Below are 27,610 nucleotides of genomic sequence, written 5' to 3' on the forward strand. Positions count from 1 at the left end.
GCTTTTATTTCTAGGTTGTTTGCATCGGTTCAATTGAACAATTGGAGAAACTTTCTGGTAAAAAGATCACTGATCTACATCGCGAACAGTAAGTAATTCGAATGCCAGCTGTTTTACCCATCGACCTTCATATTTTAGCTTATAAATTGCATAGATTTTTGGTTACTATTATAATTACTTTTTTGTTACTTTTTTTTTTTCAAGCGTTGATGACATCACAATTCCTTCGCAACAGGGCAAAGGTCAACTTCGACGTGTTTCTGAAGTGTTTGATTGTTGGTTCGAAAGTGGCAGGTTCGTTACTCGCTTTATTGGTTCCATTATCTTGTTCACTTTCTTGGCTGTTCGATTATTTAAATTCAGTTGAAAAATATTTTTTTCTGATTGTTCAAACAAAATGACTATGGTATTCACCTTTCAGTATGCCATACGCTCAACAACATTATCCATTTGAAAACAAAGAGGTTTTCGAACAATCCTTTCCTGCTGATTTTATCGCTGAAGGTGTCGATCAAACTCGCGGATGGTAAGACATTACTTTTCGTGACAGACTTTTATTCCCCATCTTCCATACTCCCCAAGAAAAATTTGGTGGTTTTAATATTCATGGATCATTTTCGTTTGTCTCAACATTCTTGAGCCTTGTTTGTGAATGAATCTTGTTTTTTTAGCGAAAATTGATGTTTGCTTCTTTTTATAGGTTTTACACGTTGCTTGTACTGTCAACCGCACTTTTCGATAAACCACCTTACAAGAATCTGATCGTCAATGGTCTTGTGCTCGCAAAGTATGTATTTGTTAACTGTTTTACACTAACACAAAAAGAGGAAATTATTTCTGCTGAGCACAGCCCAAAATCCAATATTCTTATTCTCATTCTCGAAACATACACAAGAGAACTGTTGTCAAATCACTGGTTACTCCACCCCAAATCTCATTAACACCAAATAAATCTAGTCTCAAAGTAAGGTTGATCACTCGATTCTCTTTTCTTTCAGAGATGGTGAGAAGATGAGTAAAAGAAAGAAGAATTTCCCGGATCCAACTAAGGTCATCGACAAATATGGTGCTGATGCATTGAGGTTCGTTCATTTGGGTGTTGTTTGTTAGACCTCTAAAAGCCCAGTTGACTTCACGCGTAAAAGATTTTGCAAGCAGGAAGAAAATCAAAAAATGTACCATATAAACGAATTCACACTATATAAACGAATTCCAAGAGAACGTATCGTTTGCAAGTAGAAACTTTACGCATCAAGAGCTCAAAATGATAAAGAGTAGCATTTTTTGACTTTACGACTGCTAGAATTTCACCGTTTTACTTCTGTTTTCGAAGTTATGGATTTTTATTTTGTTCAAAAACTTTATTAACCAGCTCAAAATTTTAAAAAGCATATCCTTCCGTATAAAATTTACAAAGATTTGTATTCCAAACCTCGTTTCCATTTTCTTAAAGTTACCTGTTGCCTGTGATCTACATTTCAGGTTATATTTAATCAATTCTCCGGTTGTGAGGGCAGACACTTTGAAATTCCGTGAAGAAGGTGTTCGTGACGTCATCAAAGATGTCTTCTTACCTTGGTATAATGCTTACCGATTCCTGATGCAAAATATCGATGTCCAGCAAAAGGTATTGTTTGATTCGTTTTATAAATAAATAAATTTACTTTTGTCCTTTTCCCACCTTCAATACAATATTATTCTCGACCTCAAGTGCTTTTCTGTCTGAGTTTCTGAATATTATACACGTTGATGTTGAATTAAGGGCTTTTCGCAAGCTGATTTAACTTTTAGTTTTACGGGGTGTTTTTTTTTAATTTTTCATAGGGACTAGTTTTTAATCAAAGTCAATTTCCAATAAATGGGTTTTTATTTAATTGGAATATCGTTTAAACCGGCACTACTACGGAAGCCCTGAGCGGCCACAACGACAACAACTTCCCACAGCGACAGGAATCTCTCACAACGATATTTCAAACTCTCACAACAATATCAATATTCTCACAACAATACCAAAAATCGGAAAAATCTAAAATGCTCAGTGATGATGATGATGAAAAATCAGAGAGTCTGGTAGTCGTTATGGAGTGCTGTGGAGAAGTTCACGACGGCAACTATTGCACTGACTACACCACATTTATCTTATATATTCGATGGTATTGTATTTTCTGATTGATCGTTATAAGTTGGTCCATACCGTCCATAAAGCTTTGGACATTGGAAACTTTTGCAGCTAAACAAACACCAGAGGCTTAATTTTTTTTTCAATCGCAAGGGTTTTCCTGGGTGTGCCAGAGGCCAAGTTTTCAGAGATATTTATTCGAGCTGCGATACTGACGTAAGGGACGAATACGTGAATTGCACACGCAGGCGCCTCCTACGTGTAGTAACTTAAGGCCCTGTCCGAATGGAAGTTTTTTCCGATTTTTCATAATGTCGCTTTGAGAATTTTGATATTGTTGTGGAAATTTTGATATTTTTGTGAGAGTTTGAAATATTGTTGTGAAAGTTTGAAATATTTTTGTGAGAGTTTGAAATATTGTTGTGAAAGTTTGAAATATTTTTGTGAGAGTTTGAAATATTGTTGTGAGAAATTCTTGTCGTTGTGGGAAGTTGTTGTCGTTGTGGCTGCTTAGGGCTTCCGTGCACTACAGTTTCAGGAAGATAAGTCTGAAATTTTCAAACAATTTAGTTGAACAATCAAGCTTCTCTTTTGAGTGGATGGAAATAGAAGTGTTCCTTTACGATATTTAACAGCAGAAATGTTGACTTTTCAAATTTTTCTCTTAGAACCATGGATTCAAATTTTCATACGATGCTTCGAAATTGAAAGCCTCAGATAACATCATGGATAGATGGATCATATCTTTCGCTCAAAGTCTTCTGCTATTCATCAAACAAGAAATGGCCGGTCAGTTATCACACATTCTTGTTTCGAAACATTACAGTAGTTTGAGTCTATTTTCGCCAAGTCCCTATTACGTTCTTTTTTGTAAGAACATCGAGGCTAAAAACGCCAAACCGAAGAACAGGACAATTTGAGCCTCGAAGGGCAAAAAAAGAAGAACAATCGAGTCTCAGCTGGAAAATTTAGGCCGCAATTCACAAGCTAAAGAAGGACTCTTGGCATTTTGAGTCATAAAAAGTCCTTTTTATTCATTTAGCATACCGCTTGTACACTGTTGTTCCTAAACTGGTGAAGTTCATTGATAACCTGACCAATTGGTATGTGAGATCCAACCGGAAGCGCTTGAGGGTATGTTTTCTTGTTGTCATTTCTATAAAAATTCCTCGTTCAACTTTTTCCTTCCCAAAGTAAACAAAGCGGTGACAAAACCCGAAACTTATTTTATAATTGCTTTATCAAAACGAGGTGTCAAATTTTTATCGAAAATGATTTTGTGTGGGAAGTGAGACTCAAGTCTTTGTACACGTGAGAGTAAATAACGAAAGGCTTGAAATGGGATAGGATAAATAATTCTCCCATAGCTGCAACTGTTCTAAACGGCCCGTTATGTCTACAAAGACTGATGACATAAATTAAACCTTGTCATGACTCAACCGGTCAGAAGTTCGCTTTACAATGTCATCCGTCATTCTTAACTGTCGTTCTTTTCAAAATATGACGTCAGTCGACTTTTTAATGAAAGCTTAATTAATTCATCATCATCTCGCTATGTTTTCAACCTATCAATCAAAATACCCTTCGGAAATGTTCAGACGTAGCTTGCTTTCCCGTTATTTTCTACGCAATACGTCTTTTGGTTTGTTTTTAACCCTCCATCACTTTCCTTTCGACTTCTTTCATAATGGACAAAATGTCTGATGCCTCATTTCCTGATGAAACCCTTCCAATTCCTACTTCTAAAACTTATTCGAATGTTCGGAATAAAAAGGGTATTTCCCATTGAAAGTGGAAAATATAGAAAGTAAAGTTTTTTTGGATCCATCAAGTTACAATTATTTATTGTTGCTTTTCACCGACCGCGCCGCTAAAGTTGATAGAGTGTAGATAATTTCTTTTTTTCTTTTGAAGTGTAAATACAAAATATTTGTGGACCAAGTGAATAAATATAAATGTTATTAGACTAAATTAGTTAAAAACGAATAATAACAGGCAAACAAATCTGAAAAGTATCACAAATCCGCATCGAAAGGATGGTGGCATAACCTTGCGGTCACACCGGGCGCACTAAAGGGGTTAAGAATAAGCTAAGAATGCGAAAGAGTGAAAATAATCTCAAAAGCGACGAATATAAAGAAAATTGACTAAAGATTTCTTCTAGTAGTTTCATGAATTTTAATCTCATTCATATCAATGTATAGGTGTAGATAATTGTTGTTTTTATTTAGGGTGAAACAGGAGCAGAAGATGGATTATGCGCATTGAACACTTTATTCACAGTTGTCTTAACTCTGGTGCGAGTGATGGCACCTTACACGCCTTTCCTCACTGAGCACATGTACCAAAACATGAAGAATTACGTCACTGATGATAGCATCAAGGAAGTAGAAAAAGGGAGTGTTCATTTCTTAATGCTCCCGCAACCAAGGTAAAATCTCTTATGCTGCCCCTGATGACAAACCGATCTCGCCTTAGCAATCCGAAGCGGTAGATTAATTCTGGAAATTGTCTTGGAAGTCAAGAATTAATTTGGAACACCAATCTTCGCTGATTAGCCTTTTTAAAATATCTAATCATGTGACTTTCATTTCCCTGCTTTAAAGCTTCTCTATATTTGGTATGTTTCTAATGTATAAGCGATCTTTCCTGTGATCTAAGGAACTTGTTTGATTAGACCGCGAAATTAATTTTTGGAGAACTTTCCTCTCGGATATTGTACTCGTTCTATAGTTTCCCAATATCGTTTGTTTTGTAATTCACTTTAAAAAGGTTTGAGACCCCTAATGAAGGAATTCTGAAGAATGGAAGAATTTTTTTCTGCATCATAGTGGCAGAACACTAAATCAATATGACGATCCATAGTTTGTTTAAGCAATTTCATTTATATCTAAAATCATCCATACATAATAGTAAATCAAGTTTTCCATGAATACTAAACATTCCAAGTTCTTCACATTGTCTAAACCTTTCAATGGATTTCTAGAAGTCTGTTTCTTTTACATACCACCAGCATTCTTTGGTGGACCATATATATTTTTTAATTATATCCTCTTAATGAGTCGTTTTTTGTTTGGATGGGTTCGGTTTGTTGGTTTGTGTTAAAAATACGTTTTTCTTCTCCGTGTGGAGAATTTCTCCTCTAACTGGATGTCTTTAATTGACATCATTTCCTGTCATTCAAACATGAGATGGTTCCCCACTTGCAAAGATTCCGCAACAATCACCCTCCGCTCCACTCTACCCCACTAATTTGGTGTCTTCTTTATTGAGAAATATTTCAGGTTAACTGGATTGTCTTAAAGTTAGCTGATAATTGTCAGCTTTCATTTGTAATAAGGTTCATCTCCTGTGTATAATGCGCCTCATTGTAAAGGCTTCATTTAGAATTAGCCTTCTCTGAACATTTTTACTATCACTACTTCCTTCTCTTAAATACTTAAACGTTTCCTAATTTCTTATTTCAGAGAGGATTTAATCTATTTGGACGTGGAACGAGCTGTGTCACGTATGCAAACTGTCATCGAGTTAGGTCGAGTTGCTCGAGATCGAAAGACTCTCCCCTTGAAGGTATTCGAATGTTCCCCACGAACTATTTCCTAGGAATTAAAAAACTTCAATGATGCCAAGTCAACTAGCCTGAAAGCAATCAATATGCTGGCATTACAGTTTTTCTACTGTCTATCATTTTTGGCCTGATTCCTATCATTCCAAAATCAAAAATACCTCAATACCGACTTGTTTGTTTGAGAACATTTTTGAGAAAAGTAATTGGAGTGGGCTGGCCGCAAGAATGTGGCAAATCTTAGACGTCGAATTTGATGCGGTATTTTCGGCCATTATTATCCTGATTACCAAATCGTCATAAATATGAAAAACACTTATATCTCTTATTCTACTTTTGATTTAATCTGACATTCTTTAATCATTGTCACAATAAAAATTTCAAGAATTATGTCTGATGAAGGCTCATCATTTTTAAGTTTCTATTAAACGTCTCTTGGACGTCTTCTGTACGTCAAAGTCAATAGAAACGCAAATAATGATATTTATCTTAACTGGATGTATAAAAAATTGATCGAATTCCTTTGGTATCAGTTAAATAGGTTTTAAGACATCCCTTTTGACACGATGGAAAAAAACGCTACTCAAATTCAACGCGTCAATAACTTATATCTGTTAAAGTCACCAAATAACAAAACTATTTCCAGAATTTGGACTCTGTTCATTACTTCATATCGTTTATGCAATCGCGACATTATGAGGGATATGTTCTGTGATTTGAATCCTTGTCATCTTTCAGTATCCCCTGCCGGAGTTTGTCATTTTGCATAACGATGAGAAATACATGGAAGACATCACATCCCTCCAATCGTACGTTTTAGAGGTAAGAACTGCCAATTTCTACATTAACGCCCGAAATTGGTTTTCACTGAACTAGAAAGATATAAATCGTCTTAAATTATACCAAAATGGCGCCTTAAGATTTTACAACTGTGAGAGTTTCTTGCAATTAAATCTCCTTGTATGATCTCGTTAACCTTACGCAACCTTATTACGGTTAAACAGCCCCTCCTACGGAAGTAGTACTGTTCAGATTTTTCTCTTCTTAACCCAAGGAATTGAATGTCAAACACGTGACAACCTCCAAAGAGAAGGAAAAGTACGGACTGAAACTCAAAGCCGATCTCGACTTCCAACGTCTTGGACGACGCTTGAAACAAGATTTTAAGAAAGTTCAAGCCGCTATCAAAAGTAGGTTTTCCTCAAAATCATACCAAAGCCTTTGATTTTTACTCGGCTAGAAATTCTTATGTTTATGCATCATTGCAAATCCTTAAAATAGGGTTGGCTTTTTAAGGTTTTGAGAAACCAGAAATATAAACTCACTTCTTGAATCTCCCAAATAAGAATTTTAAATACCCTCATGTTGGTTTTTTCATCTATTTGTGTTTTCACGTGGAATATGATGAGAGATTTTCTTTCTCTTGTAATCACACGCAGAGGTTTCTCACTATATCAAGTCATGTTAACATCCAAAGAATCCCAATCATTCCAAACTTCTTTATTGGGGCTTTTTATTTTTCAGCCGTCAGTGAGGAGGACCTGAAAGCCTTTCAAACGAACGGAAAATTAACTGTTGCAGGTCATGAACTCGATGCTGATGACGTCAAAGTAAGCTGCCCGTATCGTTTTCGCGCATTTTTAGCATTTCATTCTGACATCTCTTATCAAACAGTAATACAAATTGAATTTCACAAACATCTTTTATCTACAATCTTCCATAAGAGTAGGCCAATCAAATTCCCACTAGCAAATTTTATTTTTAGAATTGATTTATATAACAACCTAATTATTACAGTTACGCAAGAACTCCAAATAACTGAAACAGTTTCCTCGTGTTACAAGACCATGTGATAATGTGACAATACTAATCAACGCTAGGACAGTTATGTGATCACTGGGAACCACAGGAGCCCTCTTCTCAATTTTTTTCTACTCTCCTCTATTCGTCTTTAGATCAACTATGCGTTCGGAGACAGCACGAGCACAAAGTACGAACCACACTCTGATGGAGAGGTAAAGTAACACCAAAGCCGTTTCTTTTATTCAAATTAAATCATGGATAAAAGAACATCCCTGTATCCAAAGTACCCATCCATTAATCCTTCCCTACAAGAAAAACAACTACATCGAAAAGAACAGGAAGTTTGCTATCTCCTAACTGAACGAATGGTGAACCCTTTTCCCCAAACGCTGTAAATAAAGTACTGGCGTTCTCGCACCGAGCATCTCCTCAAATGAAAAACCGTTGTTTAATACTGTTGTTTTTTTTCATTCCTTGTCTGTAGCGATACTTAAGGAACCATTATTTATATAAATGTGTGTAGAAATATATGGATAGTCACCTCTGCTCCTTCCATTAGGTTGTTATTTTACTGGATACTACTCCTGACCAATCCATGTTGGATGAAGGTATCGCAAGAGAAATCGTCAACAGAATTCAAAAACTGAGGAAAAAGGTAAGAAATCATTTTCTACCCCTGGTTCAAAAGAATTATTTACATGTCCATTGAAACAAATTTTAATATCATCGTTAGACTCGATAGTACAACTGGGCCTTTCATATTTCGGCGAGAATGGAAACACTTAAAACCCAAAGGATGATTTGATTATGAATGGCGTAAATAAGTTTCCTTCCGGAATAACACTTTGAATGCATGAAGGCTTGAAGTTATATTCATAGAACGAATAGTGGTAAATATCTACAAATTTTTTCAGGCCAAACTTGTCCCCACCGAAGAGATCACCATTGTTGTGGAAGTTCAAGCAGGAAAAGACGTCGCAGCTTACAACAAACTGAGCGATGTTTCTAAATCGCATCTTCAATTTATCGAGGACAGTATCAAACAGCCTGTCATGAACACGCAACCCTCCTCTTGCAACGAAGAAATCATTCAAGAAGTTGTCGAGGTGAGTTTGGCCAGCTTTAATTAAGGTAGCATTACAAAAATGTCTTCATGTGAAAGATGAGGAGAATTTTTTAATCGACTGATCGATCAATGGATTAGATTATTACGTAAACGAGAAGGATGGATTCAATTTCCATTTAACATTGCTTTCACTGCAGGGTCATCTATTCCCCCTTTGTTTCAAAATGGCGCCTTACAACAAAAATAACCTTTCTCTGAGTTTGTATGAAAGGGGATTTAAATCATGGTATTATTTAAGGCTTGTTTGGTCATAATAATGTCCAATATATGTCTCGTCCAGATTATCTGTATTCATTTTTGAGTCGCGGACAGTGTTCTGCAATAAAAGGTGTTTATCGTCAGTCGTTAGGGATGCGAATTTGATATGAAATTCCTCAGTTTCTCCGGCCCACTTTTTTCATCTGTTCGCATTATAAACACATTCTTTTGTTTCTACGTAATAACCATTTCTCTTCTATGAATTATTACCATAATTGTAAATAGTCAGGCATTAGAATTCGTTTTTAATTGCATTTATTAGACTGTATTTTGTACTGCACTTCCTTTTTAGTGTAAAGGAGCTAATTTAGATCTGCGCATCCTCCGTGGAAAAGTTTCAAATGACGGCACTGGTGCCCAGCCCTCGCCATTCTGCCGTTTCGTGAACGTTCAATTGATGGGCGTTCCACCTTCGGGCGTTAAAAGTCAACGCGGAACCATCTTGCTGGAAAATCCCAAAGGAGAATATTCCATCTCTAACGAAGATTTCAAAAGACAGGTTTTTAACCTATTTTCGTCATTTTCCTTAGTTTCAAAGCCGTTATTTTCATTACACTGATAGGGTTTAGCTTGAGTATTCTGCTTTTACTTTCAATTCATCATATTGTTTTTTCAGGTTTACATAGATCTTACATCCATGCTCATTTTTCGGAAATTATTTCTCAAATCACTTGGCAATAATTTTCATGCTATTTAATCATCAAATATTTTGATCTTGCAAATAGAGTAAACCTTCTGTTTTGACTCATTAGGTTGCTTTGGTGTTTGGTTTGCAAAATCAAAACTTTATGCTGACGTCATCAAAAGATTCGAGTGAAGGTAAGATCTTTACATCCCTGTATCGCATTCCTCACAACTTTTTTTTTTAAATCATAACTTACACTTTTTTTTAATAAGAACAAACTATATAAGAACATTAGGCTTCGATGGCAAAAATGTTAATAACAAGTTAAGATCATTTTAAGGCTTTGCGGACTCGAAAACACCCGATTTTGTAGGAAAGTAGGTAAAAATGATCACAAAATGGTGATAATAAGAAAATTTTAAGAACATTTTTAGCCTTAAAACCCAAAATGTTAATGCTTCAAAAATTTTGCATATTCTTATAAAAAACGTGTATTTCTGATTTGAGAACTACAAACCTACGTGCATTTTTCCTGGGTTACACACACAGTCCGAATTAATTTCTGCGACTGTTTTAGAAAGCTTTATTGAGCATGAAGCAGCCTGTATCTCTTTTAATTTTTTCACTTTTCTTTTTTTTTTCAGAAATGACTGGTCTCGTGTCGAAACTTGCTGGAAACACTATCTTCGTCAAACCCAAAAAATGAACCCTGTCGTCCTAGATTTTTTAGAATGGTAGATTTTATCAATTTTATTTGAATTACTAGTATTTATTAGCACGAGCATTTTTGTCAAACATTTAGTCTTTTCCTCTCTTTGGAAGCAACAAAACTCGAATCACCAGAATAGTGACAGTGTGACAGTTTAGGGAATGATAGACATTTATTTTATTTAGAGAGATCACTTTTGTTATTTTTCTAAACTAAAATTATTATGAACGAAAATACATAAAATCTTAAAATAAAATGATGAATTATTTTTATTCTCGTTCGAGAAGAGGTGAAGAGTTTGGGGAAAGAAATGAACCGGATGTACTGGTTTGATAACTCGACTTTTTCTTCATTGCGTCAACTCGTTTCCCTTCGCTCTCTCTTCCCTGTCACAAACAAAATACTTGAGAAGATAGAGTTCATCATTCCACACATTTTTGAGGCTTCTCTTTCCATCGTAGAGGCTTTTAATGATAATATGGTTTAAACGGATTACACGTGGAATTAAATGATCATTAAGGAGAAGTGTTGAAAGATTTCCTTACTAACTGTACATTTTTGACATTCTTTTTGGCATGTTGATTCTGTTCTCGACAAAAATATGAATGCGATGTTAGGATAACGTTCGACTGATGAATAAGAAAACTCATCTGTCATTTTCTGCTGCAAGGGAGAAATTTTTCGGAATCTTGTATTTTTACTCTCAAAATTTAAAATTATGCAACTTGCTTTATCGAATTTTTCAAAATATAAGATAAGATTTTTGGCATTGATAAAGCATCTTTTTCCAACCTTTAATGATAGATAACGATGAAAACTGAAAACTTGTATTTTTTTTAAACTATTCATATTCTTATCAAAAGAATGAAAAGTTACAAATAAAAATCATCTTTTTTATCTGATCTCAATTTTTCACTTTCTTTGGAGGAACACTTCAACTCTCCCTTCAAACAGGTCCAGTAAAATTATTATCGACTTTTAAAAGCCCTCCAAAATTTCTTTAAAAGTTGGAAAAGAGTGAAGTGTTAATAAAGTGTTAGAGAACAGAGGTCCTTATAAAAATTTTAAAAATATAGATAATGTTAACAAATTTTATAGGTTTTTATCATAATACTAAATATTAACAAATATACCGCTTTTCGGTCATAAGATTCTGTACACTCCATGAAACGGAATAATAAATGAAATGAAAAAAATAACGAATTTCAAGGTTATCATATAATGAAAAATAAATATTGTAGCCCTCCCAATGGAGGAACGAATGAATCAAGAGCTAGCACTCAAACCTAAAACATATTTATAGTTCTTTCCTAAAGCTTTGGCAAAGTGATCGTCAACAGAGCTTGGTCGTTCGTGTAAGTTGTCACTAAAGTCGTATTTATCGCCAAGACTTTTGCGAAAATGGTCGTCGACAGTCGGGAGTTCGAAATCCCTCGTTATGATGCTACTGATAGTTGATTTTTTGACGTATTCTGGATATGCCGAGGTCGTCGTCCTGCATTGACAATCGGCCGCACAGCGGTATTGATAACGGTAATCGTCCGTGACCTTCGTGGAATGGGTCGTGGAAGCAATTACAGACGGCCTCGGGAACAGAATGTCATAATCGGGAAGTTTGCGATAATGTTGTTTACGAGTATCATTGATGGCGATGAGGGGCGGCGGGGCGCATTCGCCTTTTGAGTGACGTGAAACGTGGATGGTTGAAAGAGGTCGGTTGGATGAGAAAGTAGTTGTTGTCATCTCGCTATAATAAAGAAGCGTGATGAATGGTCATTTTATTTACCGATCATTTAAGAACATTCAAAATTTACTTATGAAAAATAGATGGTTAGCAAAATGTTCATATTTAATTAGCACAAAAGTAGCGAAGCTCGTGAAAACGACGCGGAATGGGACAATTATCTGTCAGCTGTTATGCCGGGCTCATTGGCAAAAATAATAATTTATGAAAAACAACGAACCTTTTTGGGTGATGACGCTCGAATACTTTTGGTTCAATTTTGTTGTCATCTAACTTAAGTTTTTTGAAAGATTTTTCTGTGGAAGGATGATGGTGGCGTTTCGGTGATCGTCTTTCGTTGGGAGATTTCGGTGAGACAGGGGAAGGAGTCCTTCGTTCAAAGTGGTGGTGATGATGCTCATCCTCTGACATCGAGTCTGAAATGGTAAAGACAAAGTTATAAAACATCCATTCTAATCTCAAAACACTTTAAGAAATTGCTGCAAAGTTGTAAACAGAGAGAATTTTAAGCTTTGATAGATAAGTCAAAACAATAAATCATTTTTAGAGGAAAAATATACCTGTAGATTCTCTTCGTACCAGTGATTTATCCTCATTTTGGACGATGGATGCTGCTCGTGAAAGCACTTCTAAAGGCGACTCCATCTTCATGGTGGCTTGAAAATCTATTCCTGTTTTTCTCTGGTGTGAACTGTAAGAGAGTCTTTCTTTGAATATCTCAGCGATCTGAACATAACAAAATATTATAACTTCAAAAGGAATGTTTTTGAAATCGAAATGGAATGTTTTTGAAAGATTTTTAAATAATTGGTTTAACTCTTGAAAATAAACTTCTCTATCTTTATTGAGATTTTTATTTAGAAAGTGTGACCGTTATTATCAAATTAACATTCCTGGAATTCCTCCAAGCAAAGAAATTGCAGATCGAAGTCTTAATATCTTTACTTTGGCGTCGTTTGAAAGAGCAGCGAAGCTTTCAGGTCAGTAAAATACAAGTAAGGCCATATGGCTCGCACCATGTTACCGATTACACTGTTGGATGAAAGTTCAACTTTAATTTGATACCTACCCGAATGACACTGCGGGAATGTTCGCGAAGCGAAAGCAAGCTAGAAAATCACACTAAATTCAACATCCTTTCGTTTTCTCGGCCTTGTCACTAAAAAAATTACCTAAATTTCAGAAGAAGACTTCTGACTAAAAAACATTGGATATGTCGGTTATTGGATTTGATATTGGCAATTTGAATTGCTTTGTTGCTGTTGCTAGATCTGGTGGTATTGAAACGATCGCCAATGACTACTCTGACAGATGTACCCCGTAAGACGACAGTTGAAATTATTCTCTAAACTATAATATTTTATTCCATGTGCAGACAATTTCAAAAACTTATTTCCTCTGATGTCAGTCAAACACATCCCTTCAATAACTGGGGGGAAGACATCTTACATTTTCAGTCTGAGAAATCCTCTCAGTTATACTACAGTGAAGTCAAGTTTGAAGTTATTCTGTATTAGAAAAATAGTTAAAAGCAGTCAAAACGCAATTTACCTTACCTCCTAAGCTTGTCTTTGTTATGCTAAAATATAACAAACCTTTGTCATGCTGTCTAATTACAAAAACCTCCAATCACTACTTCTCCTCCGCTGCCCCATCTTGTTTCACTTTAAATGCTGTGTTATTTTAAAAATTCCTTAGCTACATTCATGTGGTCATGCGTTTGGTTTGGGAACGCAAACGCGAACTACCGATGTCTAAACTTTTCAATATATCTCCAGAACTAACAGATTTTTTGAAATTCTGTAAAAAATTCCAAGTTCCTATAAAATAGTTTTACTATGTTCTGTGAAAAAATCATAACCATCAGTGAAATAACTCGTTCATCTATTTAAGACTGAAGACAAAAATTTGCGAAGAAAAATAAACCTTGAGCACAAAAAATTTTTAAACACTTTTTTCCACTGAAAAACAATTAACTTTTATAGACCTACCTTCCCCAAACATTGAAGAAGCCTCTACTGTACTAATTAAAGTAAATGAGATAAGATAAGATAAAACCTTAAAATCAAACAGAATTTACAACCTTTCATCAAAGCAAAAGGTGCACACAGGTGCAGTGGTATAGTGGTAGTCGACCTTGGCTTCTGTGCAGGAGGCCAGGGTTCGATTCCCACTCACGGCAGTTCACTTGGCAAGTGAACGTTCCTTCGCCCGGGTCAACCCATGCCATGTGAGGGGAATTGGGTAGTCAGTTCAAGGTGCTGACGGGACGCTCATTAGTAAGCGTCTATAGTTGCGAGAATAGGCCTCTAAAGCCTCATGCAACTCAACCAAATAGAAAAAAAAAATAGAAAAAAGATGTGCTTTTCTCGCCAACATCTTGTTTTAGGGGTCACTCACATATCGATGTTTCCTGCAACTAACGTCATTGTGACGCGAGGGGGTGGGGAGTCAGAGCCTATGACGCTAAGAAATTTCAACAGAATATCGATTTTCAAACCTGTAACATTTTGTATTCCATCCTTCGCTACACCTGCCATCTTAATTCAAACGCATAAAATATAACAGAGATGATATCCAATACCCTTCCGTTACGTTTGTAGGAATATGTTAATATCTCCCTAATCATAAAAACAGAGATACCGCAATAAAAAATAGATGGGTCGTATTTTGATATACAAGGGCCGCGCTGACGGACCGTCTACATAAATATGACAAAACAACGAGCCGTTTGTCTGGGGACAAACAAATGTGAAAGTCATAAGTCAAAACTACTTGTTTTAAAACTGTGCGAAATGAAGCACAAAAATCAATGTGGCTGGAATATCAATATCTGTAATAGAGAAGAAAAATTACTTTCATCGATTTTTGGTATATTTATGTAAATGACGCTAAGAAAGGGGGTGGGGGGGTTCTTCAGATAGCGTCACAATGACGTTAGTTGCAGGAAAAATCGATATGTGAGTGACCCCTAGAATGAGAATTATTTTTCGTGTCAGTTCACTTGGAAATTTTTTCATCCCATCAGATCGTGCGATTTCACTTTCGCTTTCTCTAGTCCAATAAGACGCGGGATTTGAGTCATGTGACATCTCTATTGAAAAACCCGCGCAAAATAAAATAGAAATACAGGGGGTCACACTATTGGCTACAGGAACTGAAAGCAAACGATTAAGGCCAATATTTTTGGTTTTTCTGAAGGACAAAAGGTATAGGAAGCTTTACTGAAGGCGGCATAAGGTTGGGACTATCTATTTAAAAGATATTGGACAAAAAAGGCACTTTTTTGGATGATAATTAAGATTTTACTTAGAAACTTTAATAATTAATGTTTGACTATGTTTGGTTGTCGAATTTAATCGAATACTCACAAATTCTTCAAAATATAAAGTTTGATTAAATTTGATTACATCAATCGAACTTTATTGAGTTTAATCTAACAATAAACTGTGAGCGGTGCAAAAAACATCGGTGATCTGAGTTTTGATATTGATCCTTGAAATAAGATTACTACTAGTACCTTTTAGTACAAAATATATAGATAGATATCAAGATTTCTCAATGAGTTTGCTGACCAAATATCTCCTGGTCTTACCTTAGTGATACAAGCTTCACTCAAACAGTCTTCCATCCCAGATGACTGGAGGCATGCCCTGGTTGCCCCTGTTTTCAAACCTGGTTAAAACCGACAAATCCAAAGCCTGTAACTACAGGCCTATCAGTCTTACCTCCATATCCTGTAAAATGTTGGAGCATATTTTACACAGCAACATTATGACCCACCTTGACAACACCAACATTCTGACAGATAGCCAGCATGGTTTCAGGAAACATCGGTCATGTGAATCACAACTTGTAACAACCATCCAAGACCTTGCTAAGTCCCTGAACGAAGCTAAGCAAATCGACTCAATTCTACTTGACTTTTCAAAGGCTTTTGATAAAGTTGACCACAAAAAACTTTGTCTAAAACTTCATCATTATGGCGTAAGGGGTAAAACTCTTGAATTGATCACTAACTACCTCTCCGATCGCACTCAAACTGTTGTCGTTAACGGTGAGGTTAAAAAGCTAATGTTATCTCTGGAGTTCCTCAAGGCACAGTCCTCGGCCCTCTTCTGTTTTTAGTTTACATAAACAATCTTCCTGAATTGGTTAAATTTAAAATAAGATTGTTTGCTGATGATGCACTCATTTACAGAGTCATTGACTAAATTAATGATACCATAAGCCTTCAGGAAGACTTAAACCAACTCATGAATTGGGAACACGAATGGTCAATGGAGTTCAACCCGGACAAATGTAAAGTTTTACGAATCACCAACAAGCGTAATACTATCATTCAACCATATTCAATGCACAACCAAGTACTTGAAGTTGTTGACTCAGCGAAATATCTAGGTGTGTATATCCATAAAAAACTCTCCTGGAATGTCCATATCGACTATACTGTTAATTTAAGAAAGCCAACCAAACTCGATGTTTCATACAAAGGAATCTCAGATCATGCCACCCAAATACAAAGCTTCAATGCTACAAAACCTATGTCCGACCCATCCTGGAATATGGATCAGTTGATGGGACCCTCACTCAGCCTCCAACATCTATAATCTGGAAATGGTTCAGAGGAAAGCTGCACGCTTCATCTCGAATGACTGGCGGCAAATGAGTAGTCCCTCATTGATGCTTCGTAATCTTGAACTTAAAACCCTTCAAACCAGGAGGACAGCAAATAAAGTTAAATTCATGCATAAAATTCTTCATTGCAAAGTTGAATCTTTATCCGCTCTTGCACCTCGTGCACGTAACACTCATCTTAAACTTATTCCAATCAACGCAAGGATTCAAACATATGAATTCAGTTACTTCCCGTCAACCATCCGCCTGTGGAATGAATTACCCGTGAATCTCATATCTGAGTTAAATTATGATTCTTTTTGTAAAGGTGTCAATGAGCACTACACTTAACTTGTATGTGTTATTTTAATTGTTTACATTTTGCCTTCACTCACTCTCAACTCCTCCTGATTTCAAGCTTTTTATTTTAGCTCTATTCCTGCTGTGCCTTAGTATCTAGTCTCAATCTAGTCATCATCCTCTAATCTCACAAACTCTCACTAATTCTACTCTTTTTCTATTCAGCTCAGCAGCTAGGTCGTGCATTCAAGGCAAAAGTTATTTATTCACTATTAATGTTTCTCCTTTCTTTTTAGCTTATATTAAACATAATACTGAACTGTACTGAATCATAATATTTAATTTTAAGTAATCATATTTATATATTATATAAAATTTTAAATGTATATTTTATATCTTATTAACTTCATCAAATCACAAGTCTTTCAGGTCTATATTATCACATCTTAGCCTCTCGCTTACTACATACTATTCTACATCCTTGTGGTGGTGTCTTTCAGCTTCAGTGATATCTCGCTACTTCGCTTTCTCGCTACTTCTTCTCTGCAGCCACTTTTAGCTTTAGTTGTTTTCATTTTATTAGGTATTTTTAATAACTTTTTATTTTCAATATCATGATAATGTACGTTAGCGTATTATGTGATTACCAATTAGAACTAGAATAGAGAGAGGGCTGCCAAGCAAAGAGAACATAAACATTGGGTCGTTTGTTTTGGTTTTCTTTGCTAAGAGTAAACATCCACAACCTTCACCCCAGTACCACCAGTAAAACAGTATTCAGTCAGCATGTGACCAATCCATGATAATATCAATATCATCATAATATTTGAGCTTGTCTTGGTTTTGAGCCCGGGGGGGGGCAGTGGGTTTACCAACTGACGGTATGTGCGGCAAAAAAATTGGCTTTTAGAATCACACCCTTACAGTGAAGGAAAAAATCGGTGAAATTCATACCCTTACAGTGCATTTTTTCAAATTTTAAACTCTTTTAGAGCAAAAAAAATCAACATTTTCGAGCAAAAATTTGCAATTTTTCCCAGATTTGCTGAAATTTCCACCCTTACAGTGCATTTATCAAAAGTCCACCCTTACAGTGCATTCAGGGGGGGGGCACGCAGTTACTACAAGACAGTATGACACTTACTACCGTGGTGGTACTGTATTCAGAAGTTATGAAAACAGTTACTACACAGTGTAGTAACTGCTGTTTGGGGGTGGTGCCAAACACTAAAACTAGCACTTTTGGTGTAGTAAGTGCTTGTATTTTAATTCTTTTTAAAGAACTTTCAAAATTTTTCACAAAAAATGAATTTTTTTGTGAAAAAATTCTTTGTTAAAAAAAATATTTTTGTTATAAATGGACGAAAATTTTTTTTTCTCAGACCCAACTTTGTAATTAGGCTTTCCCTAATTATCATTAAAATGTTCTCAACAGCTGTTAACCAAGTAAATTAAAAGAAAATCTAGCACAAATGGCTTTAGGTTGAAAAATAATCGCAATTTAGGGTAATTTCGAGCATGTTTTTGATGATATCACTCAAAAACAGGGGTGGTACCTGGAAATCTTTTCTGAAAACAGTTACTACCAAGGTGTAGTAACTGCAAAGGGTGGTGGTCCTGAAAAAAAGTGTTGAAAAAGCACTTACTACACATCATGTCTTGTAGTAACTGCGTGCCCCCCCTGGTGCATTTCTGATATTTTGAAAAACATACCCTTAACCGCCGCACATACCCGTCGGTCAATTTGCATGACTGCCCCCCCCCCCCCCGGGTTTTGAGCTTCTGTAATTGTGTTATATGCTATTTTTTGTTACAGGGCAGTGGTTGCATTCAATGAAGTTCAGCGTCTTGCAGGAGTTGGTGCCAAAAACCAGGTAATCATTATGGGCTACAGTTTATTGCAACATTACTTTAATGGGAAAAAATTTTGTGGTGGGGTTAAATTTCCTGGATTTCGCTGATTTGGGTGTCATGCTCTGCATGACACCCAAATCAAGTCCCAATGGAAATTTGGAAAAAAATCTTATCCGCAAGATTTGATTACGTATTTCAATAATCAGTGTGTATAATTTGGCAGTAAAAAGACATGAAAATATTGTCTACCGATAACGTCCACCGCAAAATCAAGTCCCCACAAAATCCTAAAATTTCCCAGATGAGCTCAACCATGAAATTTAATCCCGCGAAAATTTATCTCATTTAAGTATATGAAAAGCGTTTTTGAATTGTCTGTAAATTAATTGATTTTCTTGTTCCTTTTCTACTTAAAACAAAGGTTTTTCTATATCTTGCAAAATGATACAACTACAAGCTAGAAAGCCACCTATTTGAGCCCCTAAATTTAATGACACTATAGAATAAGCTAGAAAGCACTATTGAAGTAACCATTTTTCTTTACTTCAAACTTCTAGACCACTATGAATTTGAAAAATACAGTAACACAAATCAAGCGTTTGATTGGGCACAAATATGATGAAGCTTATTCACAAGCAGAACTTCCTAATTTACCATATAGCACAACAAAATTACCTAATGGAGATATTGGTATTCAGGTATTATTTTCATTGATTTTATAAGAAATTAAATTTACTAAGAGAATCATTATTTCTTGAAAGTACAAATTTTTATCTAATTTTTTATGAACATTCAATTTGTACTAGTAATCGCGTGAGTTTGAGTGTAATTTGAGAAAAAAAGCTCAAGGTTTATTTTGACATATTTTGAATTTATTTCAAAAAACTTCCCGCGGAACAACTTTTACACTAGTAGAAACCAGTCATAAAAAAATTGTTCATTGTCATGTTTTTTATTTGATAAAGATAAAATATGAAATAAAATCAGTAATCAAAAGATATATCCCATTATATCTGTACTAACTTAGTAAACCTGCTAAACATGAGACACATAACCCTTATCACGAGTGAACAATTTTTGTAATTTTGATGAATATAATATCTTCTTTATAGGTTCGATACAGAAATGAAGAAAAAGTCTTTACTCCAGTACAGATATTGGCAATGTTGCTTTCACATTTGCGGGATACTACATCTGCTGCTCTTCAAACTAAAATTTTGGATTGTGTCATTTCAGTAAGAATTAAGAAAATAGCTCAATAGAGTATCTAAAAAAGGGTGGTCACAAATTCTCCTTTATTAAGAACACTCTTTCAAACTTTTATTATTGATGTGCCCCGAACAGTATTGGATTGAATTTCTGTCTTCGTAAACAGGGGAGTCAAGAGGTTAGTACAAAACATTATGCCTACTATGTGATTTTTTAGAAAAGGGGCCACCCTACCACCCTTTTGAATTTAAGAAATTGTAGAAAGGAAATTAAAGAGGGTTTCTGATTCCTTTTATTATTTACTTTGAAAAACTTTCTAGAAAAGGTAAAAATGTAGAACTTAGTATTGATTTGTACTTACTGTTTACCTAGATCTTCTATTTGACATCACCCTAAATGTCACTTTGTTCCATCAAGTACTAACTGACTTTTGAAAGTTTTACAGGTATACAACCACGGTACTAACTAGCATAGTGTCTTGTTCTAATTGCTTGACCCCCTGTCTTTAAACATTAAATTGTTACCAATTTTATCAAGAAAAATTTTAAGGAACTCATCTCAAATTTTGCAAAGATACCTCTTGAATAACCTGATGATTACAAAAATGATAGCAAGTTTAAGACATGAATGTTAAAAAAACTATTTGTTTCATAGGTACCAGCTTATTTTACGGATATTCAACGTCGAGCTGTCTTACACTCGTCCAAGATTGTTGGTCTAAATTGTTTGAAACTCATGAATGAAACTACTGCTGGTAAGAAACTTTGCAGCAAAACCTTGGATGCAAAATCTTATTCATGATGTGCACCACTGGAGAGTCTTCTGAGAACTTTTTAAATTTTCCACCCAATACGTCACTTACAGAAAAAGTGACGTATTGGATGGAACAAAAACAGAAAAGTTGCATAATTTCGTGAAGTCGTTGCAGTGGTGCATATCATGAATTATCACCCAATTAGCTATCTTTAAAAGTGAAACTTTTCAATTTAGTCCTTCTGATCTTCAAACATGATTTCAATTCTATATTTAATAATGTCTTGCGAAAAGTTTTGTATTTATTAGAAAAGAAAATGTGTACTTCTGTGTGTTTTTAAAATTTTTATATGCTGACATGGCTTTTTGATTTTCAAATATGATTTTATTTTTTCAGTTGGGTTAGGTTACGGTTTGTTTAAACAAGATTTGCCAGCTCCTGAAGAAAAACCAAGAAATGTTGCTTTTGTTGACATGGGTCACGCTTCTTTACAAGTCAGCATTGCTGAATTCAACAAAGGAAAAATGAAAGTTCTGTCTACAGCAAGTGACTCATGCCTTGGTGGTCGTGATTTCGACAACAAATTAGCAAATCATTTCAATGAAGAGTTTAAGGTATTTTCAGTCATACTTTGTGTCTATTTAAAAACTTATAAATCATATTTACTCTTTCAGGATAATTTTCCAATTTTATTTGCGGGCTCTAAATTAACAATGACTCTTACTCTACCACTGTTTAATTTTGATTGTACATTATTTGGGCCGTAAATAACGTCTAAAAATAAAAAAGGCCAAACAGACTTCAAAATTGGCATTACTTTGGTTTTTTATGCTGTTGGAAATTTCATTTTTAAAATTAACGTATTCCACTTAATTGTTATTGACTGGCAACTTTTGAAAATTATAGCACGGTCATTGAGAATTTTATGAATTATATTTTCATATTATTATTATACCAAGCCTATTCCATATTTGAAAGCTAACTTTACCTTCTTTTGGCAGCTTGGTCCGTGAAACAAACAACATTTTGTTACAGCGCTAATGAATTTTACTTTTTCTCTTTTAAGGTGAAATACAAGATTGATGCGAAAAGCAATCCAAAAGCCTGGTCTCGATTATTGACTGCAGTTGAAAAGCTGAAGAAACAATTAAGTGCAAACACAGTTGAACTTCCTTTCTTTATCGAATGTTTTATGGATGATAAAGACGTTTCCTCGAAAATCGACAGGTTAGGGGTACCTCCACTTTTAAGTCAAAACTTAACATTTTTCAGTTTTGAGCAATTGAAAAACTTGGATTAACAAATATTATTGATTTTAGATATTTTCAAAGAAGACAAAGGCAAAGAAAGTCTGGCTCTAAATAGCCTGAATTTAATTGATATCCGCCTATTCAACGTCTCTTACTTTTGATTTACATTATTCCAAGCAACTTGTCAGGGTTTTTAATGGGCATTCTTCAACCAATCATATTTATTTGTTTAGAGAAACGTTCGAAAAAATGAGTCAGGATTTATTGGAGCGCCTCCAAGCACCTATGTTAACTGCCCTCAATGACGCAAAATTAAAGCCTGAGGATGTTGAAAGTGTTCGAAATTGTAGGCGGTACAACCAGGACACCAGCACTCAAAGTTACTATTGAACAAGTCTTTGGAAAATCTCCAAGGACAACGTTAAATCAAGATGAAGCAGTCGCAAGAGGATGCGCTGTTCAATGTGCCATGCTTTCGCATACTGTTCGTGTTAGAGATTTTGAAATTTTAGATGCAGTGCAATATCCGATCAATATTTCATGGGATCCTGTCAAACCTGGTGCAGATCCTGGAGAAATGGAAGTATTCAAACAAAACCACGCTTACCCCTTCACCAAACTGCTCACCTTCCCTCATAGAACTGAACCATTCTGCTTCAAAGCTTTCTACAGGAACGATGTTGCCATCCCGCATCTTGATCGAGAAATCGGTGAGATAAATTTAGCTTTTTCACTACTTGACTAATTTGGCGCAAAAGTTCTTAGCAGTATTAGTTTTACTTTTGACTTAATTTTTTTCATTTTGTTCATTTTCAGGTGATTTCATTGTGAACGCTGGGGCAGCTACTGACTCTTCAGTCGAAAAAATTAAAGTAAAAGTAAAACTACGTGTCGATAAGAATGGTTGTTTCTCAGTTTGCAGTGCAACCATGGTTGAAACATTACCTCAGAGTGAGGCTCCCATCGAGGAACCTATGGAAACAGATACCTCGACACCCGTTGTCAATGGTGATAATAAAGAAAATAATGATAAACCTGCTGAATCAGCAGAAACTCCAAGTAAAACTGAAGAAGAACAAAAGGGTCAAGACCAAGCGAAAGTAAGGACTGACTTATCGTAGTTAGTATGATAACCTCTTCGTGATCCGCATATTTTGGGGAGAAAGAGACAATTATTTTAGAGGCTTGTTTGCTCATTTGAACTCTTTATCGCGCTTCCTTTTTACAGAAGTCTCCTGAAGAAGCAACCACAGACAAGAAAGAGGACAAGTCAGACGACGTCAAGAAACCAGAAGCGAAAAAAGCAAAGAAATTGACCAAATCAACTGATTTGAAAATTGACCCAATCCAAACAGGGCTTACTGCTGAAGACATAGCGAATCTCGTTTCTATCGAACAAGAGTTACAATTCCATGCCCGCGTTGAAAAAGAACGAGCTGATGCTAAAAATAATTTAGAGGAATATATTTATGCGATGAGGGATAAACTGTCCGGTGATTTAGAGAATTATGTTGAGGAAGGACAACGAGATGAATTTTCAGTTCAATTGGAAGATGGAGAATCATGGCTGTATGGTGATGGAGAAGATCTTCAAAAACAAGCTTACATCGATAAATTGGAAGGACTAAAGGTAATACCCGTGACCGGTGTATCGTTTCTGAAGGATCCTTCTTGTCATTGAATTACTATTGATGGGCTGTTTTGTTTTGTTAAAACATCTTCTTTTAAAGTCACTGGAATCTCTCAAACCTCAAAGCTCCTTGTGTCGCTTGAAGTTAGGATTGACATATACTGGAATCACTCTTACCTTAAGGGAAGAAATTTTCGCGGAATTCAATTTAGTGGTTTTTTAAAAAATCTGCGAAATTAGATTCCGTGAAACACGAGGATTTAAAAAATCACCCCTAAAATTGGTCTTTTTAGGACAAAATAGGCTATATTTTGTAACCATAAAAATTCCTGTGTTTTCCAAACAGCTCGAAAATTTTAAAAATAACTAAATTACTCATTTAAATTTTTTGTAGAAAATAAGTCAACCAATGGAAGATCGTTGTGTGGCACACCAAGCCATCCCCGGAGCAATTGACAACTTTGGAAAAGCCATGACACACTATAAAAAGATACTTGAACAATATGAAAACAAAGTAAGAAACTTCTCTCAACTAAGAGTCCCACTTTAGATATTTAGGCTATCAGACCGTGCCATGTTATATGTGAACTTAAAATAATTTCCATGTACTAGTACTCATTTCTCAATCAAAATTCTTTGTCAAGTTGTTACCGTTCACGTTCTTCTTCTTCTTTTAGGATGAAAAATATGTACACATAGAAGCGGAAGAAATGAAAAAAGTGAAGAATAAAGTGGAAGAGAAATTCAATTGGTTCAACGAAAAACTGAACGAAATGGGGAAGTGTCCAAAAACGAAAAACCCGCCTGTCTATCCCTCACAGATTGAAACCGAGAAAAAGGTAACCAATTTTTTCACATTTTGCGATCGCTTGATATACACGGTGTGATGTCAGAACATAACAAGATACTTACACCATTGACGTAACTGCCAGAGATTTGGGCTCCAGCGTATTTAGGGCCTTTGATCTCGCTTTTGAAAACTGAACCTTCGATGTTTCTCTTAACCTCTCAGGGGGGGGGTCAACATTTATAATACCAACCCATAGCCCAAAAACCTGAATTTTGACCTTTTGAGCTAAGTTAACACCACCACCCCAAAATTGGTATCGATACCAATTTGAAAATTGTAATTTTCAGAAAAAGGGGGGACCCACCCCCTTATTTTGGTATCGATACTAGCTTGAAAATCATAATTTTCAGAAAAAGGGGGGACCCACCCCCTTAATTTGGTATCGATACCAACATGACTTTTTGAATTTGACAAAATATCATGGGACCCACCCCCTAATTTAGTACCAATACCAATCTGACAAATTTGAGTTTAAAGCTGTTTAAAGGGAATCCCCCTCCCACACAAACAGGGTACTAAGAGAAACTTCAAAAAAACTCATTTTTGAAATACTCTTTCTTCAACACAACACAAAAAATGTCATATGCTAAAATAGAAAATGACTGAAAACTGACAATATAATAAAAACAAACCCAATGAAGCTAGCAAAATCAATCTGAATCAATATTATCTGAATATAATTGATGTGCAAAAACTAGGAGAAGCTATTATTAGTACATAATTTTAGAACAGAATTCATTCACTTATTACCAAATGCTATCACAGAAAAAATGTTTTTGCTCCAGGCTTGATCAAAAATAAAACTTGAAAATATCGAAAAAGTCCAAAATAAACAAACTTCAAAGTCATTTATACTTATTACTCATTTACAGTCATTATACTCAAATGCTAAAATAAATCCAATTGAAACCTGTTTAGACTGATATGTACCCCGGGGTATTTTTTTTTTTTTTTTATTTTTTTTATTTTTATTTTTTTTTTTTTTTTTTATTTTTTTTTTTTTTTTTTTTTTTTTTTTTTTTTTTTTTTTTTTTTTATTTTTATTTTTTTTTTTTATTTTTTTTTTTTATTTTATTTTTTTTTTTTTTTTTATTTTTTTTTTTTATTTTTATTTTTATTTTTTTATTTTTTATTTTTTATTTTTTATTTTTATTTTTTTATTTTGTGAAAAGATAACTTTTAAAATTTGAATCATATTATTTAAAAAAAAGGGGTACCCACCCCCTATTTTGGTGTCAATACCAACTGAGGATAACTCTTTTTTCCAAAAAAAAGGGGGACCCACCCCCATCAATACCAACTTGACTTTTCAGACTTTTAAAGGAAAAAAAGACACCACCACCCGGCTATGGGTCTGGTATCTGGATGTTGACCCCCCCCTGAACCTCTCCTACCTTATATTGAAATGTCTTTAGCACACAGGTCCACAGCATACCTCAACAGAGCTAATATTTTAGCCTTCCGTCTCTTTCTCTTGATAGTTAATGCAAACATTTTGTGATCCTATCGTCAACAAACCGAAACCGAAAGTGGAGCCACCGAAAGACGAACCCAAAAAAGAAGGAGAAGAGGGAGCAAAACCGGAAGAAACGAAAAACGAAAAAACTACGGAACAACCGCAAACTACGGAAAACATGGAAACAGACACTCCTAAACCGGAAGGCAAATCTGAAGATTTGGGAATGGAAGTCGATTAAAGACTCTTGTCTTATTTCTTTATTTGTCTGGTTTCTCGCGTCAAAATAGGATATTACTTATAAGGAATTTGTATTTATATGTTGTATAAATCGAGAAGTTTATTTTGCCCACCGTTTTTGTTAACCGTTAGGAAATTCAAAAGGTCGATCAAGTGGAACAAACGATTGATTGATTTGCTACTATATTTTTCTTCAAGATCACGAGTCTGCTGTTTTATGAACAAGTTCATTCTAAAATTGTGATAGATGCCTTTTCTTTGATCAGTGATGACTTTTCTTTGATCATGTTCACGACGAGCCCTTTTCCGTGAGATGCTGTTTTCACAAATAGAAAACTATCCTGCTCTGTACCAGTTTTTGATAAAATATATACTTAGATTTGATTTTTTTTAATTTGACTAATTTTTTAATCCTTTAAAATGGTACTACCTCTTCCAAAAAAGATCATAAAATGTTTGTATTAACAATCTTACAATTTTCTTTAACTCAAAGTCCTTCCTCAAAAACATTAGCTAATAACTTGCAACACAAGAATTCTACTTTTCATGCAAAGATGGATTGACCGATTGTGTCTTAGTGACACAAGACTTCAGGCTTCCAGACTTCAAGTTTGGCGATACTAAGTATTTTGATTACCTACCACCCACAAAATTAAATCCTCGCTGAAAATTGGCCAAATTTATCCTTTAGGCATGGGCATTTCTCTATTGGGAAAATCTCAGAGTGTCCCTAAAAAGTAATCTCTGAGCAGATTTTGATACTCTACGCATGGCACTAAAAACCATCTGATAGAATTTGCTAAAAAAGCCCTAACCTTGAAAATCATTTTTGGCTGAAATTTGGCACAATGGTTCCTTCTGGGTCCAAGGACCACCAAAAAACCCACAGTTGATCTAAAAGTCTTGAACCCTTTTTGGGACATCTTACCCTTTGATTTAAAATTGCAGTGGACAGGGTCAGTGTCCGTCTTTTAGAGACTTTTCAATTCTGTGCTCTAGTTTTGGTATGAGGTACTATTAAGGGGTTAAGTATGTAATATTTGGTCCGGAGTGCTATTCTAGAGACACTAGTACATGGAAGAACAAGAGTGATTATTCAAAAGCAACAATTCATGGTTCCTTAGATTACCTATGACGGTTGACGGTTCAAGATGGCGGAAGTAAAAATGTCGCAGAAGTAAACATGTAAAGAAGAACGCGATTGTAAAGTCAAAAGAAAGCTGATTCTCTTACAAAGTTGCTTGACAAGGAAACTACTTACTGTAAGCTACAAATTAATAACCGTTTCAACACAAAAACAACGAAACTCAACCAACTCAACCCAGGTCAAGGTGCTAGATAAGGTCGAAAAATCCTGAAGAAAAGACTGCCGCTGCAAGGTAGCCGGAGTGAGAGGGCGAACAATTACCTCGAAGAAAAGACGCCTGTAGTCAAGGGTGCAGAAGGTCAGTTGAAATAGACTGACTGGCTCGCAACAACTATAAAATGTGAAAAATGTGGA

At 35.2% G+C, this 27,610-nt stretch overlaps 3 protein-coding genes across 3 annotated transcripts in view; 2 read left to right on the top strand and 1 right to left on the bottom strand.

Annotated features, from left to right (window-relative positions):
- The window catches only part of LOC136815846 (isoleucine--tRNA ligase, cytoplasmic-like), a 32,274-nt gene extending 21,813 nt beyond the window's left edge, over nucleotides 1–10,461 (top strand). The window contains exons 16-34 of the mRNA XM_067072296.1: nucleotides 15–88; nucleotides 205–294; nucleotides 422–526; nucleotides 701–787; nucleotides 999–1,082; nucleotides 1,483–1,627; nucleotides 2,788–2,908; nucleotides 3,162–3,253; nucleotides 4,351–4,550; nucleotides 5,587–5,689; nucleotides 6,423–6,506; nucleotides 6,739–6,874; nucleotides 7,209–7,294; nucleotides 7,640–7,699; nucleotides 8,047–8,142; nucleotides 8,402–8,593; nucleotides 9,164–9,370; nucleotides 9,624–9,690; nucleotides 10,141–10,461. Of these exons, the coding sequence (XP_066928397.1) occupies nucleotides 15–88; nucleotides 205–294; nucleotides 422–526; nucleotides 701–787; nucleotides 999–1,082; nucleotides 1,483–1,627; nucleotides 2,788–2,908; nucleotides 3,162–3,253; nucleotides 4,351–4,550; nucleotides 5,587–5,689; nucleotides 6,423–6,506; nucleotides 6,739–6,874; nucleotides 7,209–7,294; nucleotides 7,640–7,699; nucleotides 8,047–8,142; nucleotides 8,402–8,593; nucleotides 9,164–9,370; nucleotides 9,624–9,690; nucleotides 10,141–10,202 (2,091 nt within the window). The 3' untranslated portion in view covers nucleotides 10,203–10,461. The remainder of the gene's footprint in view (nucleotides 1–14; nucleotides 89–204; nucleotides 295–421; nucleotides 527–700; nucleotides 788–998; nucleotides 1,083–1,482; nucleotides 1,628–2,787; nucleotides 2,909–3,161; nucleotides 3,254–4,350; nucleotides 4,551–5,586; nucleotides 5,690–6,422; nucleotides 6,507–6,738; nucleotides 6,875–7,208; nucleotides 7,295–7,639; nucleotides 7,700–8,046; nucleotides 8,143–8,401; nucleotides 8,594–9,163; nucleotides 9,371–9,623; nucleotides 9,691–10,140) is intronic.
- Nucleotides 10,462–11,241: 780 nt separating this feature from the next.
- LOC136815850 (uncharacterized) lies at nucleotides 11,242–12,690 on the bottom strand. The gene is made up of 3 exons (XM_067072301.1): nucleotides 12,510–12,690; nucleotides 12,170–12,365; nucleotides 11,242–11,952 (listed from the first exon to the last, which is right to left on the bottom strand). Exons 1-3 carry the CDS (start codon nucleotides 12,598–12,600, stop codon nucleotides 11,472–11,474), a joined length of 768 nt encoding a protein of 255 aa, XP_066928402.1. The 5' UTR covers nucleotides 12,601–12,690; the 3' UTR covers nucleotides 11,242–11,471.
- A 386-nt stretch (nucleotides 12,691–13,076) lies between these two features.
- On the top strand, nucleotides 13,077–26,577 carry LOC136815849 (heat shock 70 kDa protein 4-like). The gene is given in 14 exon segments (XM_067072300.1): nucleotides 13,077–13,269; nucleotides 18,683–18,740; nucleotides 19,278–19,418; nucleotides 19,833–19,955; nucleotides 20,584–20,683; nucleotides 21,080–21,297; nucleotides 21,750–21,910; nucleotides 22,167–22,272; nucleotides 22,274–22,643; nucleotides 22,750–23,033; nucleotides 23,162–23,563; nucleotides 23,958–24,077; nucleotides 24,241–24,402; nucleotides 25,895–26,577. Coding segments are annotated over 14 exon segments (2,568 nt in total). The 5' UTR covers nucleotides 13,077–13,162; the 3' UTR covers nucleotides 26,111–26,577.
- Nucleotides 26,578–27,610: the final 1,033 nt, after the last annotated feature.

The sequence above is a fragment of the Clytia hemisphaerica genome, unplaced genomic scaffold (genome assembly GCF_902728285.1).
Source record: "Clytia hemisphaerica strain Z4C2 unplaced genomic scaffold, Clytia hemisphaerica genome assembly, whole genome shotgun sequence".
Taxonomy (NCBI): Eukaryota; Metazoa; Cnidaria; class Hydrozoa; order Leptothecata; family Clytiidae; genus Clytia; species Clytia hemisphaerica.